The 19271-nt window shown below is 38.0% G+C and overlaps 2 protein-coding genes across 5 annotated transcripts in view; one reads left to right on the top strand and one right to left on the bottom strand.

Moving 5' to 3' along the window:
* Bap60 (Brahma-associated protein 60) overlaps positions 1 to 14112 on the bottom strand; it is a 49989-nt gene extending 35877 nt beyond the window's left edge. Inside the window, exons 1-4 of one of the 4 annotated variants that reach the window (XM_083135234.1) lie at positions 13955 to 14112; positions 11822 to 11991; positions 7097 to 7259; positions 4368 to 4535 (exon numbers count right to left, since the gene is read on the bottom strand). In XM_083135234.1, coding sequence (XP_082991360.1) covers positions 4368 to 4535; positions 7097 to 7259; positions 11822 to 11991; positions 13955 to 14068 — 615 coding nt within the window. In that variant the 5' untranslated portion in view covers positions 14069 to 14112. Of the gene's footprint in view, positions 1 to 4367; positions 4536 to 7096; positions 7260 to 11821; positions 11992 to 13573; positions 13732 to 13954 lie in introns of those variants that run through there. The other 3 variants (XM_083135235.1, XM_083135236.1, XM_083135237.1) reach the window with 3 other exon arrangements.
* A 495-nt stretch (positions 14113 to 14607) lies between these two features.
* Cdk5 (Cyclin-dependent kinase 5) overlaps positions 14608 to 19271 on the top strand; it is a 33358-nt gene continuing 28694 nt past the window's right edge. Inside the window, exon 1 of the mRNA XM_083135233.1 lies at positions 14608 to 14980. Coding sequence (XP_082991359.1) covers positions 14944 to 14980 — 37 coding nt within the window. The 5' untranslated portion in view covers positions 14608 to 14943. The remainder of the gene's footprint in view (positions 14981 to 19271) is intronic.

Here is a 19271-nt window from a genome sequence, read left to right as displayed (position 1 = left end):
TTTATGAAAATAAATCAACAAGTTTGCAAATTATAAATACATTGACTAAATTTAATACAAAATTACTAACATTGAACTGTTTGGTATTTTGAATTAAATACACTTTTGACTAATACTCTCAAAGGGTGGGTTCCTAGAAGTGATAAGAGAATTATGATGATTTTTTTCTAATTTTAATTTGTACATTACTTGGAATTTTTCCTTGAAAGTACAGTCAACTCTCTATTCTATGACCCTGGGTATAACGACCCTTTTCCCGGGAACCGTGAAATATTTAGAAAAAAGTTGAAAAATTTGGAAAAAAAGTTGAAAAATTTGGAAAAAAAAGTTGAACAATTGAAGGAAATCGGCCGAAAAATGCGTTTTTTTTTCCCGCTCATTCCCTTCACGAGCGCTGTACCGCTCACAATTGGGTCTGAACTAAAAATAGACACCACCACACCATGCTTCAATGATATCCAATAGCACTTGACCTCTGCCCCCCCCCTCAAGCGAACCAATGTTACCCCGCACCCGACGGCTGCTACCCAACGTGCCAGGCTTGTTTTGCCACGCTTTCTCTTGGATACGCGAGAAGAGAAGATCGAATGTGCTTGGATGTTATTTTAAATCGACCTTGACTTGTTTCCTTGTCCTAAGAGCTGCTGAAATCTCGCAGGTGAGGAGGGGGGGGAGCAGCTCGAAATGACTGCTGGACTTGCAGTCTTTGCCAATGTGTATGGCAGGTTAAGCTCTTTTATCGATAAATACACCACCTTGAGAGAGAAGATCGCAGGAATGTTCAAAAATACAGATGCGTGGCACCTGGAAGTCTGGCCCATCTGTCCAGCTTTGGCCTAGATTTCAGTAGGTTCCCGTGAGTGAGCAACTCTCGGCCTTGTAGCCGACAACTTCCAGTAACCGCTTTCATTCAAAACGTGTTCTTTGTTCCCTGCAACACTTCATAAAAAAGCGAAATTGTTAGAGAGAATCAAAGCCACATAGGCGAACTAAAGATCGTCAACCCGCTTAATGCATTGTCATCCAGGTTTCCACAAAAGTTTACTTCGATCTTACGTGCATCATAACTCCCGTTTCCCACTTCATACGTTTTCCTAATTGTGTCGTAATATCTGCCAAAAAAGTGTTCCGTTGGCTGACTGACTTCTTCCTTTTTCCTGTCAACAAAGGGGGGGAGGGGCGATTTTCTTGCTCGTGTGCGCACACGGGCTGATTACAGGCGAGGGTGGAAGTGGACCCACCCCTCGTCCTTTGAAGTCTAAAATGGGGCAACCAGTTCTGGATATATTCTTGAAAACGAACAAAAACAGAATAAAAAAATTAGCCCTACCCCCTTTTCCCAGTTTATTCTCCGCCACTGGTGTACACGGCACCTCCCCCCTTTTCCCAGCTTATTCTCCGCCACTGGTGTGCACGGCAATGTTGATAATTGCAGAATTCAGGTCTTTTTTTATGCTGTTGTCTGTATAGGAAATATTACCCGTATTATTGTCTGTTGCATGGTAAAACGTAAAGCAAGGGACATTTCTTTCTTCTTTACACTGCTGTTAAAAGTTCCGTCTTCGACAGTTGCATTATCTTTAAAATGCTGGGATTTTTCTCTTCCGCTACCTGTTGCTCAAACTTCCAGCAGGTCTCCTTGTTTTTACGATGCAGCAGGCGCCAGTGTTTTGTCTAGCGTCTGCAAAGCTCTTGCTTGCCGATAACAGCAATGACTCATCCAGCGCGAAGGGAAAAGTTATTGTTTTGAATCTCGCAAAGCTGTTTTCATTTCACGATAACGAAATTCGATCTCCAGAAAGGAAAACAAGAGTTAAAATAACTTCATGTTCTGCACCTTCTGATAAGCAAAACTGTAAATTTAATTTGCATCCGCTTTTCTTCAGAACCATTCATGTGAAGAAAAAAAAGTGCTCAATGTAGGAATGGTCGCCGAGATCGATTAAAAAGACATTATTCAAGGGGAAAACTTTTGGAGGAGTGGGTGTTTGACATCGAGAATACTCCTAAATCCAACATTAAATCATCGATTAACGTGAGAGTAAATAACGATCTACCATTTTGATATGTAAAAGTGCGCAGTTTCATAAAGCTTGTTTTCAGTTCATTTTATGCTGATGGGCTAATCGGGACTAAATATACAGTTTAAAGTGAAATTCAATTCCAAACCTAAATGACTTTCGACTGGGACGCTGTTTAATGACGTGTCCTAGAAGACGCATTGGGTGAAGACAGATCGCAAGTTGTGCGTTTCCTTTTTCACACTGGATTACAATGCAAGTCAAGGAAGGAGTTTGGACTGCTCCCTTGAATGGGGAAGGGGGGAGGGTGAATGAAGTTGGTTGAAAACGTGTTTTTTTTTGCGATGTATTTTACACAGCCGAACCAGAACGAAAATTACAGCCCCACCTTTTTTTTTGTCTGGTGCCTAGAAAGGTTGTGTTGTTTCTCCCGAGAGATCTAATCTTACCAGTTAATCTTGTAACAGACATATACACTAGACACGTATAAAATCCAACATTTATTCTGCCCGATTATCTCCCAACTTTTGCTGGCGCCAGTGTAACTGGTGTCAAGATTCTTAGAGTTTCGCTTGCAATAAGCGAGAGATTGTTTTCCTTTCCAGAGGTCTCTGTGCAAACGGGTTTCTCATGAACTATAATTGTAAGAATTTCCTGGAAAAGCAACGACTGTGCACAATTGAAAGAAAGTAACATTATTTTTTGTGAAAACGTTTTCATGTTCTATTTTCCTTCTCACAACACGCATCCTGTGCATAACAGGTTGTATAACTACCAGGATAAATGGTGTTACCATCTCCTATGCATCTTTGTGTCCGTTTGAGCTCCGTTTAAGCAGAAAATTGGGGCAAATTCCAATAACGACCCCTTCGAAATAACGACCCTTTTCCCGGGAACTGTGAAAGGTCGTTGAATCGAGAGTTGACTGTATATCATTAAAAATAATTACAAATTTTAGCATGACAAGTGTCAATACAAGTCACCTTTCTAGGAAAAAATAGTATCTGTAAGGCCTGGAAGTCTCTACCAGTTCTAGGGTTAAAAAAACAGATGACATTACACCCAAAGAGATCCGAAAACCTTCATCAAAACACCGATGCCACTGTACCTAGTTACATTGAAGAAAGGTGAGACAACAAGAAATATATACAGCCAAGATCACCTCCTGAACTATGAGATGAAAGTGGAACCATACCGCTCTCCAGGTATACTGCAATGCCACAGATGCCAGAGGATAGGGCATTCCCAGAGCCAATGCAAGGCTCAACCAAGATGTGTGAAATGTGCAAACAATCATTTCACAGCAGAATGCCAAAAGAAAGACCGAAAACTACCTGCAAGATGCTGCAACTGTGGAGGAAACCATCCGGCCAACTACAGGGGCTGTAAAATGTTCCAATCAGTACATCAGATGAAACCAAAACCCAAGCCAGATGATGGGAAGGAACAACAGAAACAACTACCATACAGATTACTACAAGAGAAGCCACCTGCGCAGACTACACCACCGACTACCATGAATTATAGCCAGACACTCCAGACTCCAACTGAAGAGCAAAAAGAGGCAAATGACAGCATCAAATGGTTACTGGAAAAACTACAAGAAACGAAAATAAGAACGCTCATCGAAAAACTACAAGAAACGAAAATAAGAACGCTCATCAAAACGGCGAAAGACAAGATCGAAAACTCAAAGATTGAGAAAGAAAGAACACTTATAGTCCTACAGGCACTAGTCGACATCGTCACAGAAATGGTCTAAAGAGACAACCAAAACAACTCAGATATAACACGAAATGTCATAGCAAAACGGCCCTTTTAGGACCAACAATTAATGATAGGCCCTTTTGAGGACCAAAATTCTGTCGGCCCTTTTGAGGACCACAACACTCAGTTCGTAACTGAACTGCCATCACAGACCGAACCTCGAGCGACAGTTGCAGAGGTAATAGACACCAAATCATCGCACTACGCCATTACCACAACTATAAAACAGATGGGAGTCAAGGAAACGATGCTTCTACAGAAAAACTTCAAGAAAATTCAACTGTCAACTGGTGACAGATTTAAGACAGTTTTGACCATGTTCATGATGTACACATTTTTCAATTACATCACTATATATATCAATACTATAAAAACTTGTTTGGATATTAAATTTATCTAATGTTTTAAGCATGCAAGTAGCAACATTTAAGATAACTCAAAAACCATTTCTGATAAAAAGATGAACAAGCTGCTTTGTGGAACCACACATTTTATCTATCACCCACAGAACACAGGAATTTTCATTAATTTTGTGAGCAATATTGAGCATCTTATCAAAAAGAATCCTATTGTTCTTACCTTATTAAGATCATTTTTGTTGTCCTCAAGCAATCTACCTTCCACTCGCAATTCCCATGATGCAACTGTTCCATCTTCTCCTTCTGCAGGTTCCTTAGCAGGATAAAATGTATTGGATATGAATATACGCAATTTCCGCTTCTGCTTCATTGGCCTTTTCAATGCCTCCTGAAATTATATAAAAACAAAAATAGATCATATATTATGGATGCTTTTAGAAACAATATTTGAAAGCACAAATCTCATACCCAACGTATAGAGTTCACAGGTTTTTTTTTTCCTCAATAAACAACGTGCAACAAATTACTACTTCTAAATCTCTTAGCCTTACAAGATTTCCAAGTAATATCTGGTATGGTGTCAGTAGCACAAAATGAGGTAAAAAAATTTTCTCGAACAAATAATTTCTTCTGCACAAAAGAGAAAAGAGAGCAGAATCTGCATTTTGACTGCCATAGCTGAAGTTTGAAAAAAAAAAGTAAAGATTGTTGCACTTTAAGTACAGATAGTTTAATCAGGAGTGGGTCCATATTTTAAAGCGAGATCCAAACCAGTGAAATTTGCCCCCAAAAGGGAACTGAACTTTGATTACAAGATGACAGTATTATCACTGTGATATTGGAGAGTCCCCTCAAGGATACTTTGATCACATATTTTATCATTATATGAAGGGTAAGGGGAAAAAACAAGAAATGTCCATTTTTTTCGACTTTGAGGTTTACAGCTCATTCTATTGGTTGGAACTTGTACTAAATAACTGTACAAAAACCAATGGAATTAAATGAGAAATGTGCGTGTAAGAGACAATTGAATATTTGAGGTACTGTGAAAGAACATAGGAAAGATTAGTATTAAAATGTAGTTTTCTCCAAAAACTGGTTTTGTGACATTCCTTGTTCTCTCCCCTTGCCCTTCATATACAATAGGAATCCAAGAATGCTTGAGTCAAAGACAAGAGCAGTGACTATTGAGTGCCCAGTATCCAAAAAAAAGTGCTTATACAAAAGATTTAATGATATAGACAACATATTCTACTGATCAAACACCAATGTTCCATGACGAAATGAAAGATTCATTCCTTCATTAATGTAAAAAGCTACATGACTGCAGTGCTTTGCTAAAAAATAAACACACTGTATGGCCAGACAAGTACTTCATAGAAACAGTGTGCTTAAAATTATAACTTACATTTGTGTTAAGTATTAATGCATTAAAGAACATTTTTTCTACTTGATGCATACACTATACATTAAAAAATGTAAAAAAAAACAAGAACATATCGAATAAGGAAAAACTTACAAATCCACAAATTTCAAGGCAGAATTGAGCACTGAAGTACAGTTTATAGGATTATCTATTTAATTATTGGCTACTATAGTGATATGGTTAAACTGGACAATACTGATACAGGACCTATTCATCTATTCAATCTCCATTATTAACACATTGGGGTATCACGACGGGCATAGCCCGCAGTGCACTTAAAAGTCAATGTGGACGAACAACGGGCATAGCCCGGCCTGCGGTATGCAATCATTTTGCCAATTGAACGACGGGCTATGCTCATACTTCGTCTCATGTGCGTGTTCATTCAAGCCCCTCTGTTGAAATTCCGACCGCTAGGTGACTCATGGGCTATTTTTATCTGGCACCTGTGACTGTTTGTTGTCGGGTTGATGTACTGTGCATTGTTCAGAATAGCGTCGTTAGATCCATACTGCATAGAGGATTCCGACTCAAGAGTTTGAAGTTAGCGACGATTTTGATGATGCACATAAATTTGAAGATTTGGAAGGTAGGTTATATTCGTAATAATTATTGTCGACAACATAAACAGTGTTGCATACTCTAGTATTTTATGAATGAAGTGAGAAGAGGTATTTTTTTTGGGTCTATTCATCTTGCCTCTTGCTTGATTCTCCTACATGCACTGATGTATTTTTAGTTTTCCATTTATTATTTTGTATAGTGTATGTAAAATGAAAATTTATTTTATTTATTTATTTATTTAATTTTTACAGATGACGCAGAACCAACTGATACATCGTCTGGTCCTGTCCTGCAGCCACTTTCTCATACAAAAGATAATTACTTGTAATTTGTAATTATTTTTTGTTATGTGCACATAAGAAGTATTCTTATGCAAGATTCAAAAGATGTATTGATAGTTTATGTAGTTAATTATTGAAATTTCCAGATTACGAACTTAAAATATCTCTATATTAACATTTGTTACAATATTGTACTTTTTTCTTCTTCACAAAACATTGCTGAAAAAAATATTAAAAAACGTCTGAAAATGAAAATAAAATTTAACAAATTTTTGTTCATTGAAAAGAGGAAGTTTTGTAGATTTAAGAAAAATGTTATAAATAAAAACAAATTAAAAATATTTTTTCTATGATTTTTTTAAAAACAACGAAAAACCGCAGACCAGAGGTAACAATGCTGTATTATGAGGCCAGCCCCGAATGTGTTAATCAAACCAATTATAAATTTAAGGCACTCACTTCCAAAGGGATAATTACAAAGTAATAGTATCCACAAGGTATTATATCTACAATTCATATTACTGAAAAAAATACAAGGAAGACATATGGTCAGATTTTTCAACAAAATTGACTTGCAAGATTCAAATCAATGTTGCTTAATATGAAACAACATTATGTGACTTAAAAAAAAACATGGTAAAAGTTCTCACAATATCAACTTTCATATCCGCAACTTACCTGAATATCCAATCTCTTTCTCATGATGGTTGCATCTAACTTCCTCTCAAATGCTAGAAGATCCATGTACGCTTGAGATTCAGGAACTAAGTCTCTAACTTTCTGGGGTAAAATTTTATCTGCCAATTTCTTTTTCTTCTTACTACTAGAGTGAGAAAAGTCACTATAAAATACAGAAGATTAGTTTATTCTCCAGAAGTTAGGAACATGGCAATATTTTTTTTTAATAAAATGTGCCATAGATCGTATTGTTAGATTGAAAGTTATGTTAGTTAAAAGTAGTGAAGAACTATGCTAAGGTTAATTGATGAAAAAAATAGATCATAACACTTAAGCGAGAAGATAGTCCACCAATTTTGGGACATCTTGAAAAGGATGCAATGCTCTTGAAATATACGAGGAATGTATTCAACACTCTTGTAAATGGTTCATTTAAAGGTATGAAAGAAAAATTTATTAGAAGTTCTTCAATTACGATTTTTATTTGTATTTTGCTTGTAATGTCACTCTTCTATCTCTCTCAATTGCCGCTAGTAGCTTGCCAAATGCATTTTTATTGCCTCCATTCCACTCCTTTCTAATCATGTTTTCATACTCCACGTGTTTGGGTTGGATTTGACACACACACATTTTGGATTATAGCTCCAAGTAATTAATTCCAATGCTATCATTATACACACTATTCTACATAGATTGATAGTGCACATTGGAGAGATTTACTGATTACCTACTACATTTTTTGTGCAGAGCAATACTTACAATTCCACTTTTGATGATTATGTGAGTAGGTTACGCAGGTGGGTTTTGATGTTCTTAGCATAATTAAGTTGCAAATGCTTTACTATTTTATGTGTTTTGAGTATGTTAGGAGTGTTAGGCTACATTGCCCACCTACGTTAACACCCATTTCCAGTATATTAAATGATTTCCTGATCAACTTGTAAAAATTATGAAATAAAAGCAAACCAAATTTTGTTCATAGAATTTTTTTTGTATTCTTGTTCAAGTGCTGAATGCATCCCTAATATACTTCCAACAAATTACAGTATATTTTGCATACCGTACTATTGCTCAGTAATAAATTCATCACTACCACTTTTTGTAAAAAAAATAACTATGACAGTCCTATTGGTATAATTATTATGTGTTCCCCTGTGCTTAGCACCACGCCATGAAGGCGTATAGGGGGTGTGGGGGTAACGCCCCACACTTTCTTGATCCGGTCGTGAGTGGGGGTGATGTGATCAGCATCACGTCCCTGACCGCCTTTACCCCCCAGGGTTTCCCCCAGGTACCCATGTTATTCGGGAGGCCGCGGTGGCTCAGTCGGTAACGCGTCTGACTACCATGCTTAAGGTCCCGGGTTCGATCCCCGGCCGGTTCAAATCCGGGAACTTTTCTAACGGTGGAAGCGGCCCCGGCGCCCACCCAGCGTCGAATAACATGGGTACCTTTGGGAAACCCTGGGGGGTAAAGGCGGTCAGGGACGTGATGCTGATCACATCACCCCCACTCACGACCGGATCAAGAAAGTGTGGGGCGTTACCCCCACACCCCCTATACGCCTTCATGGTGTGGTGCTAAGCACAGGGGAACACTTTACCTTTACCTTTTTACTGCACACAGAATGGCACATTGTAATATGTTACTTTATTACATACATTTTAATGATTTGAATAAGAGGTGAGTTTGTTATCTAAATTATGTATATTTTCAGAATATTATTAGAGAAAACTCACCCCTACATATTGCTTTGCAAGCTGACAATTAGTTAAGCCCAGGAAGTACATCAAATCCTAGTATTTTCAACATATACATGAAGAACATCATGTATGTCTCCCCACATTAGGCTAAATAATTATGGGATACATAACACTTATTATTTTTTGTCTATTTCCTGCGATTCATCATATAAATACTCAGCAACTGTTTACAATAACAAAAACCAAGTTTATGAAATTGACAAGAAATAATAAATTATACCATCACGGATTCTGAAAATTGTTCATAATGTGTTGATTATGTCATTTACAAACTCATGTTGCATCACAACCATTTAATAGTTATGACCAATATAGTGTTAAGCTCATGTCAAAAGAAATTACGACAAAATTATGAATATCCATGACACATCTGAAAACTAGTTTGAATTAACTGCATGAAAATTAATAGTATTATCAGTAGAGGAGTTCTGTGCACTAAAAATACAATTTACAAAATGTATTTCTGAATGATCTCTATAGAGTTCATGGGGTTAAGGCAATCCAAACTTGCAATCAATAAAAATTAAAGTTCCACATTGTTTTGGGAATGATTGTCCCTCGTGTGGGCTTCAGACACAATACTTGAAATTAATCTCACTTGTCACATTCTACACACTGAAATAATCCAAAGTTTCTCTAAACACACAAAGCAAACAACTGAGCCTATAAAACATGCTTGCTGTAACAAATACATTAATTAGAATGGAGGACAAGAATGACACAGACAATACAATAACATATTTCACATGCTTATGCTTTCCATCAACAGTAAAAGGTAATCACTTACCTAGTTAAAAAAATATGAGAAGGGATGGACCAATATGAGAATTTTGCCTATACTTATAAAAAAATTATCAAAATGCAATACCTAATCAAGCTAATAAAAAATTGGAAATATTCCATGGGGAACATTAATGATTCATGTACTTCCTTAATTTGTTTATGTATGTAGCAAGCAATGGCTTTTACTCTCATAAAGAAAATGTATATTTAGACATTTTGTTTACAGAGGTGGAGTACGTGCATTATATGTTTATATCTACAGAGCATTCCCTGACATTCGCTATGAGACTCTGCAGCAAGTGGCCAGGCGTCAGCGCTTGTCTTTCCCAGTGAACGGGGTTCACGACAATCGCTAGAGTCAACTATTAAAATTACAGTTTTTATATTGTGTACTAACCTTGACTACAGAAGGTGTTGAAAATAATGTCCCTCTGCTGCAACACATTCCTGGCATCTCCGAAGGAAATTGGCATTTACACATGCAAGTTCGTCTAATGTAATTCTCCCGATTTCTCATTTCTCCTTTTAACTCACGAATGGTGTGCGGATTGTCTTTGTATAGTTTATCTTTTAGATTTAAGAATTTTAGCGGCTGTAAATGCTAGATTTCCAAGGAGACTGTTCTAACCTTGGTCCTATCTCATCGAGTTTTTCCTCAGTACTCGTGGGTTTTTCTTTTCACTTTTATTCAGAACTGACCCTGTTACTCTAAACTTTTTTACGAGGTTTAATATAGTGGTCCTATGTGGAACGGGAACACCAGAAAATTTCGTTGTAAAATGTCGTCGCACTTCTCCACAATTCCTCTTTCCGAAGTAACACTCAACAAGATAAATCCTTTGTTGTAATGTAAACTTTTGTGGTGCCATATTAAGCCACAATCTTCAACACAGACACGACACAACACAACTTCTGAGGGAGGATTATACATTATACTGGCGTCAGTCTGCAACGTCAACAGAAAGGGAAAGAGAGGAAAAAACAAACAGACTGTAGCGTGCGATTGTCAGAGAATGCTCTGTACAAAAATAACAATAAGATGGCACGATTTTGTACTAAATTTCATAATTATTCAATAAAATAATTGGTAATATTTCCAATTTGCCTATAGTGGCTAAAAGGGTAACGGTTCACATTGTTTTATGATTTTCTTTTCCTGCCTCCTAGCAGGAAGACTAATTACCGTAGAATTTTGGTAATCATTGTCACACAAAATTGGAATCTTTCTTAAAGTAATGAGCATTGTTTGGATTTCAAAAAAGTTATTTATGTTGAAAATATGAAAAACATAAAAATTACCTTATGCAAGCATGCGCTCTTCCCATGGACAATGTATTTTCCATTGACAAGGGACTGTAAATATCGTAGAATAGTGGGAATGAATGTAGAAGTAAATCGGAACGTTAGTAGAATGCATTGAGGGACTTTATTTTAATGTTCTGAGAACCTGACTACGAAAGCATATATTGAACAAATCTTAGTAATCGCTAAAACTCCGCAGTATGTGTTAACAGAAGTAAATATAAATCGAACCATGTTAAAATTGCACTTGTAGCATGATGAAATCGCAATAAAACAAGAGGAACTTGGGCTGCCAAAACCACTGAGTTTTGTTTCAAGTCCACATTTATGCACAGATAGGGTAATCAGGACTGAACCTTCAATTTAAATTGTAAATTTGTAGTGACAGCTTGTTTGCAATATTTAACATCTCACTCACAGCATCTTTATTTGTTTAGCATTAGAAACAGTTTTAACTCAGCCCAAGCATTTGACAAACTTGGAATATCCCAATTATTGCATGTATTGAGCAAGTCAGGAACATTTCGGCCCATCACGTGATCATTGTCAAGTGCTTTACTGCTTCGAAAACTGTACTTTCTGTTTGAAGAAGCTTTTCCCTTACCCTTTATACATTACAACATCTGGTAGCAGCTTCAGATGGCTATAAACATGAATACAACTGTCACGTTAACTTTAAAAAAATAATTTACTAATTAGTACTACACCACAAGACATCTACAAAATAATTTTTACACCAGTATATTAAATGTATTGCTCTACATACATTTAAAACAAGGCATTAATAAATAAATAAATACATACCACCAAGAAATCAATAATTTACAAAAGCACAGAATTTGTAACAGCATGGACGAACGGAGCAATTGAAGCATACCTTTTCTGTTGGGGAGGTGGGGGCCTGGATTCTGCTGGTCTTTTGGTACCACTCTGTGATGAAATCGCTCCCTGCCTCATAGGTGTGTATGCAGCCTGCTGTTGTGGCCTTGGAATAATTCCAGATCCAGAAGACCCCATTGGAGGTGGTGGGGTGAACCCCGGCCTCTGCTGCAAGGTAGATTCACAATTAGGTATACTGGATTTTTAGTTTTTACATGAAAACTGTAACACATACAAACACTTTACTTTCCTGCTGGATTTTATAAATTTCACATGGGGTATATTACGCAGAAATGCATATGGTAACAGTATGGTATAGTGAAAACACATTTCTTCAAATTTACAGGAGAAACTATTTACGGAACTGAGTTTCTGTAGACTTTTGGAAGCTCGTGGAAGTGTTTTCTCCCTTATTTGAACTTATTCGGCTGGTAAATAATGTATTTTTTGACATTAATGTATCTCCGATGCACAATAGCTGTTGGCACCATTACCGTCAACTACGTGAATCAAATGTTCCGTGCATTCGATTACATGACCCCCTGTTAGTGTAGCAACCACGCGGTAGTTTTACAAGATGACATGTGAAGGTTGCATTGTGAATTTCTTTTTTTTGCAATTTAATTTTCTATGTTTGCCTAACCTAACGGAACCTAACCTTCTGTGAATGGTTTGTGGATCAATTTTCGCTTAAAAACCTTGTGCATAGTATGTGCGGCATTTTTCGATTAATATTTTTTTTCCAATTTAATTTTCTGTTTGCCTAACCTAACTGAACCTAACCTAACCTTACATGAATGGTTTGTGGATCAATTTTCGCTTAAAAACCTTCTGTGAATAGTTTGTGCGGCATTTTTCGGTTAATAAGTTTGGAAACACTACATATCAGCTGACGATAGACAACGTGAGTCAAGATTTGCCCGCCATATTGTGTGTAACGAAAGTGAATTAGCAACGAACAATAAATACTTGTAATGTGAAAAATTACGCTTTTTTCAGTGAAAAAAAAGCAAAATCCCACGTTCAAAAATGTTCCGCTATGCATAACAGGTAAGTACAAATGTAAATAATTAGGAAATAAACGAGTGAAATGTGTTTTCACTATACCATACTGTTACCATGCATATGTACCCTAGTCAAAATTGGGATAGCTATATTAATATTACGCACTCTCTCTCTCTTTACAAAATAAGATAGGCTCAAGTTCTGATTGTGTAATGTAATGTAATGTTCGGTAATCTTAGCATTACAATTATGGTCATACATGATTTCAAAGCTATTATTTTCAGGTTTTGACTAGTTTCAGACAGTTAAATTTGATTGCCTTAGTATTCCCACTTTTCCAATTTTATCACACATGTGTACACATGTACTAATAAAAAAAAACTATTCAAACAGCGCAAATTTCAAGCACATCACTTGCATAATCTAATTATCACAAAACGTATAGCAGATAAAATACTGTGGTTAGTAATGATAAGTAATACAAAGTTGATGCAGTTACAGTTAATGTAAAATTATTATTTTGAGGATTCTTCTGTAAAATACCACTCCCTTGGATGCAATAAAAATATTGATTTGATTCTGTTCTACTGTGATACCGGCACTATTGTAGTCAACTGCATCAACATCTGCATAGGCTATGCGGCTACGATATATTCGCGAAAATACACATATACGGGAAATATTCAAATGCACACACTTTGCAATTCATCCAATATGTTAAAGGAAACCTTGGGCATTTTCTTACCTTCTTTCCTACCATTCCTCTTTCGTTGCAAGTCTGTGGCATGTCTAATCACCGTGACACTTGCAGAGGTGCTGCCCTGAAATGCATGCGCACTGCAAGTGCATAACATCTAATTGCAAGGGTCTAGTGCTTTCTTCGCTCTCTTGCTAATAAAAACACTAACAATTAAGTATCATACATCAGCAGTGATACGTTATATACAGTACAGAACACAAAATACGCAGAAATTTCCTCCTTAACAACATCAGAATAAAAATCATAGGGTTATGAAAGAACAATTTGGTAAGAAACACTGAACGCACAGTGAATGAGGCAGAACAAGCGGTAGCTTCAACTTGCCCGAGTTACGTGTGTATATTTATTACTGTAATTTTTACATACCGTAAAATTTGGTCCTGCATACTGACGTAGAGGAGGTACTGGGGGATTTGGGTATCTCGTTTGTGCTGGACCAGACGCTACTGTCGTTGGGTTTGACGGAAATCTCTGCGCCATGTTTTTCGTGTTAAGCAACGGCAACGCTGTTCAGATATGGCTTTATTTTGGAGGTGCAGTGGAGTTCATCGACACATTCCGATTAAACAGTAACGACTGAGATATAAAGTTTTATATATTTCAATATAATTGTAATACAAAATGTAATTTTTCGAATTATTCTTCTGGCTTTCTTGTAGAATATTATAAATAAAAACTTACTTTTTAAAAAAATACATGCTACCCCTTCGCACCTCTAAATAAGCGTTTGTCATTTGTTTCAGTGTAGTGTTTTGTTGCATCTCCCTTATTACACAACACTTGAGCAATCTTGCGTTCTGACGTCAGACGAAGAATCTATACGTTGTTAGGGTAGATCTGTTAGGTTTGGTTCTATTAGCAAAAATAAAATACACTGAAATATTTTATTTATGGTAAGAGAACTAAACCTAGCTTCCCTAACCTAACAACTTAGGCATTTTGCCTAAAATTAAAAGTATTATAACATGACGTCAGTACGCAAGATTGATCAAGTTTTGTGCGATAAGGTAGACCCCGTTTTGTCGTCTTAAGATTATGGAGCCGAGTATGGTACATAATATGCCGTATCTGCTTTTATGCCAATAATTTAATTATACAAACAGATAGAAGTATTTTCATATGGCAATTGCACCTATAGTATTTTCTTGACGGTTTATGATAAAAGCTAGTGCTTGGCGTAACCTGTACACGCGAGTGGTAGTGGTTGAAGGATCGACGGACATGTATGATTGGAAGGGATTGTATATTCTTTTTTACAACTCGATACTATAGACTGTAGCAACAATGACCCAGTTTTTCAATAGTTAAAAGGAATTGCTTGTGCATGTGCGTTGAGGTTTAAAGTATAAATTATCATGCAGAAATATGAGAAACTAGAAAAAATCGGAGAAGGTATGTTTGTGTATCTGTTATTCTTAATCAAGAATGTTGCTAGCCATCCAACTCAAACAATGTCATGTGGTAATATAAGTGTAAGCAAGTTATACATGTGGATTGCAACTATATCATCCCCAGTTAGTAAGAAGCACAGAAAGTTACAGGATGGTGGGTGACAGAGCTAGAAAACCGGTAGAAGTCAGGGAATTTTGTCTTTATCAACAAATGTTACTTTGAACTGTAAATGCGATGCAATGAACCTACCAGGCAGGACTGGCCTATTTGATGAACCTCTAGATATCACATTTTAAAATGTATTGAATTATAATTTTTCATGTATGTATGGGAGTAATAATGTAAATATGCGATAACGCCCGGACACCTTTCACTCATTTATTTCCTTAATTTTACCATTGGTTCTTACCTATTTTGCCTTGCGGAACATTCTTTAAGGTGAAGTTATGCCATTTTCCATAAAATACTGTCAACTTTTCATATTACGATTGATTATTTGTCTTACTTGTTCCGCTTCTGTAATAGACAATATGGCGTGCACTCGTAATGGATCATCGCGCGTCATGACGCATTAGCTTGTGTTTTGTCGATTTTCAGTGCGCAAGCAGTGTTTCAAACCTTCATGAATGAAAATTATGTACTATTTCGATTTTTTTTTCATGTTTACCTCCACAAACCATGCACGTTAGCCCCAAAAACCATCCACGGGTAGCCCCAAAATCCATCCATGGGTAGCCTTACAAACCATTGACGTTAGCCCCAAAAACCTTCCACGTATAGCCCCACAAACCATTCACACAAGGTTAGGTTAGGCCTGTTAGGTTAGGTTCAATTAGCACTCATTTTACCCCTAAATTCATCGAAAAAAGAAAGTGTGGTGAACATAGTTAAAAATAGGGTACTAATTTACTATCCTTCGGACACATTTATTTATTTTTACAGAAGAATCTACTTACCGTAATTAGTTCCTGTAGCATTGTTGAACATCCGGAATGTGTTTTGTGTGATGTGGGAATGTTTCATAGATGAAATTCATGTTGTTTGTTGAAAATTAATTCTCCGACGGAGATAGCGGTTGGCGCGTACATCTTGCTACACCATCACGTTCGTACACCATCACCTTCGTACACCGTCGTGACGCGTCGTGATTGTGTTTTGTTGGTATCCAGTGTTTCGAACTGTCTGCGTTTGCGACGAGAGTTAGAACGTTGGAACGTGAGGTAGAAGGATGGCGTGTGGTGGGTGTGTGGTCAAGTTTGTTCCGGGCGTGGAGAACCATGTGCAGTTTTTGGTTGAACACGGGGTAGTGAAGAGAGGAAAGGAATGTCCAAAATGTGGCAGTGAATGTAAGCTACTCGTTAGAAAGAATGGGATGTGGGTATATGCGTGTTCAAAGAGAGTGCAGGGACGTGGCAAGTTACGGTTTAAAAAAGTTCCGTGTAGATTTCAAGAATCAGCGAGATTGGGTACGTTCATAGGACAAACTAAGCTTTCTGTGGAGAAAATCATATACTTTTGTAATATGTGGCTGTGTCTGCCATACCCAAGACAAGAGATTATAAAGTTTCAGATTGGCCTTAGTTCACGGACAATTGTTGACTGGTCAAATCATTGTAGACAAGTGTGTGAGAAATGGGTAATTGCAAATTCTGGAGAAATAGGAGGTGAGGGAGTAATTGTAGAAGTGGATGAAGCAAAGTTTGGGAAGACGAAGAGATGTGTAAATAGGAGGGCACGTCCGATTATTGGGCAGTGGGTGTTTGGAGGGATTGAGAGGGGAAATTCTAAACGATTTTTCATGGTTCCTGTGGAAAACCGGAACGAAGAAACCCTCCTGGAAGTTATTCGTAGATTTGTTCTTCCTGGAACAACTATAGTGTCAGACTGTTGGAAAGCATATATCAACTTACAGGGAGCAGGTTACAGACACCTTAGAGTTAACCACAGTGTAGAGTTTGTTGATACCGCTGCAAGTGGAAGTGTTCATGAGGAAAATGTGCGACGAATGATGGGGGACGAAGTTTCAGTTCACTCCCAGAACATAGAGAGAGTGTGGCGTGATGTTCGGCATAGCATTCCAATTTTTGGACGGAAGAAGTACCATTTCACAGGCTACTTATCGGAGTACCTGTTCAAGAGAAATTTTCCAATGGATAGTCGAGTCCATGAATTTTTCATACAGGCCGGTAAAATGGAGTACATTTAAGTGCAGAACTTTTGGAGTTTTCATGAAAATGTTTGTAATGGGAAGGTAAGAAGGAATATATGTTTCGATTAAAATTTCGTGTGTTATTATGAGGATCTAGAGGTTGGAAATGAGTGTGTAGTATTGACGCTAGCCTCACGAACCATTGGCGCTAGCCCCACGAACCATTGGCGCGTGGATAGGTTAGTAGGGCCACGCAAAGGTTTCAATAGTGAAAAAGATAGCCCCACGAACCATTGGCGCTAGCCCCACGAACCATTGGCGCTAGCCCCACGAACCATTGGCGCGTGGATAGGTTAGTAGGGCCACGCAAAGGTTTCAATAGTGAAAAAGATAGCCCCACGAACCATTGGCACGTGGATAGGTTAGTAGGGCCACGCAAAGGTTTCAATAGTGAAAAAGATAGCCCCACGAACCATTGGCGCTAGCCCCATGAACCATTGGCGCTAGCCCCACGAACCATTGGCACGTGGATAGGTTAGTAGGGCCACGCAAAGGTTTCAATAGTGAAAAAGATAGCCCCACGAACCATTGGCGCGTGGATAGGTTAGTAGGGCCACGCAAAGGTTTCAATAGTGAAAAAGATAGCCCCACGAACCATTGGCGCTAGCCCCATGAACCATTGGCGCTAGCCCCACGAACCATTGGCACGTGGATAGGTTAGTAGGGCCACGCAAAGGTTTCAATAGTGAAAAAGATAGCCCCACGAACCATTGGCGCTAGCCCCACGAACCATTGGCGCGTGGATAGGTTAGTAGGGCCACGCAAAGGTTTCAATAGTGAAAAAGATAGCCCCACGAACCATTGGCGCTAGCCCCACGAACCATTGGCGCGTGGATAGGTTAGTAGGGCCACGCAAAGGTTTCAATAGTGAAAAAGATAGCCCCACGAACCATTGGCGCTAGCCCCACGAACCATTGGCGCTAGCCCCACGAACCATTGGCATGTGGATAGGTTAGTAGGGCCACGCAAAGGTTTCAATAGTGAAAAAGATAGCGCCACGAACCATTGCCGCTAGCCCCACGAACCATTGGCGCGTGGATAGGTTAGTAGGGCCACGCAAAGGTTTCAATAGTTAAAAATTGGTTTCGAAAAAAATATTCGTAAATAGATCTGATTAAGTTTGTCGACGGGCATTTCTTGGGTTCCGAAGGTTGAAACACTGCATAACAATTGAAAATCGAGAAAAAAGAAGGGCGATGCGTCATTCCTACGCGTTATTATTTACGAAGGTGTCCGCGCCATATATTGTGTGAGGCAAACGGAAAGGTAGGAGGAAGAAGTAGTCGTAATGTGAAAAATTGCTCTTACTTTCATCAAAACAACGTCAATACACGTTCAGGAATGTTCCGCGAAGCAGATACGTAAGTTCGAATGTCAAAAATTTGGCAAAAGAGAAGCCGGACGCGCAATTATGTAGGAAGGTGCACTCGCGATATTTTGTCTCGGGCAAGGAAAAACACCTACCAGAAAGACGTTCTGGTAATGTGAAAAATTGCTCTTATTTTCATCAAAACAACGTTAATACACCTTCAGGAATGTTCCGCGAAGCAGATACGTAAGTATGAATGTGAAAAATTGACGAAACCAAAAAAATAGAGGGGTCCGAAGGATAGTAAATTTTTACCAAAAATAGAAATTTTCGTAAAAAGAAGGCACGTTTGGAAACACTGCAGAGATCGCGTGACTTTCAACGCTCTCGCCATCTGCATGCACACAATGGAAACAATGGCATAATGTGGCAGGCAATGCCAATTTCTTACGTAAAAAGTGATTAATTCTTGTTCGGCAGCATTAAACTATGAAGTTTTTACTTTCCGTGAAAGAAAATACCTCCAAGAACGTCCAGAATGCTAAAGAAACTCATTTCAGTAAGTACTTTCTCCTGTAAATTTGAAGAAATCCGTCCGGGCGATATCGCATATTTACCAATGTGGTCACTGTCAACCAGAGGAGGAGGGGGCTATGGCCCCTGTCGGACATTCTGAAAGAAAATGGAATCAAATGAGGGGTCCATGGTCACATCACCCACCCTGGATTTCGTAAGGAATTTTTTGTTTCTTTATGAAGATTGTGTTGCAAATT

The sequence above is a fragment of the Lepisma saccharinum genome, chromosome 14 (genome assembly GCF_977018435.1).
Source record: "Lepisma saccharinum chromosome 14, izLepSacc3.1, whole genome shotgun sequence".
Classification (NCBI taxonomy): Eukaryota; Metazoa; Arthropoda; class Insecta; order Zygentoma; family Lepismatidae; genus Lepisma; species Lepisma saccharinum.
The sequence above is the reverse complement of the archived record's forward strand: the minus strand, read 5'-3'. Positions and strand labels throughout refer to the sequence as shown.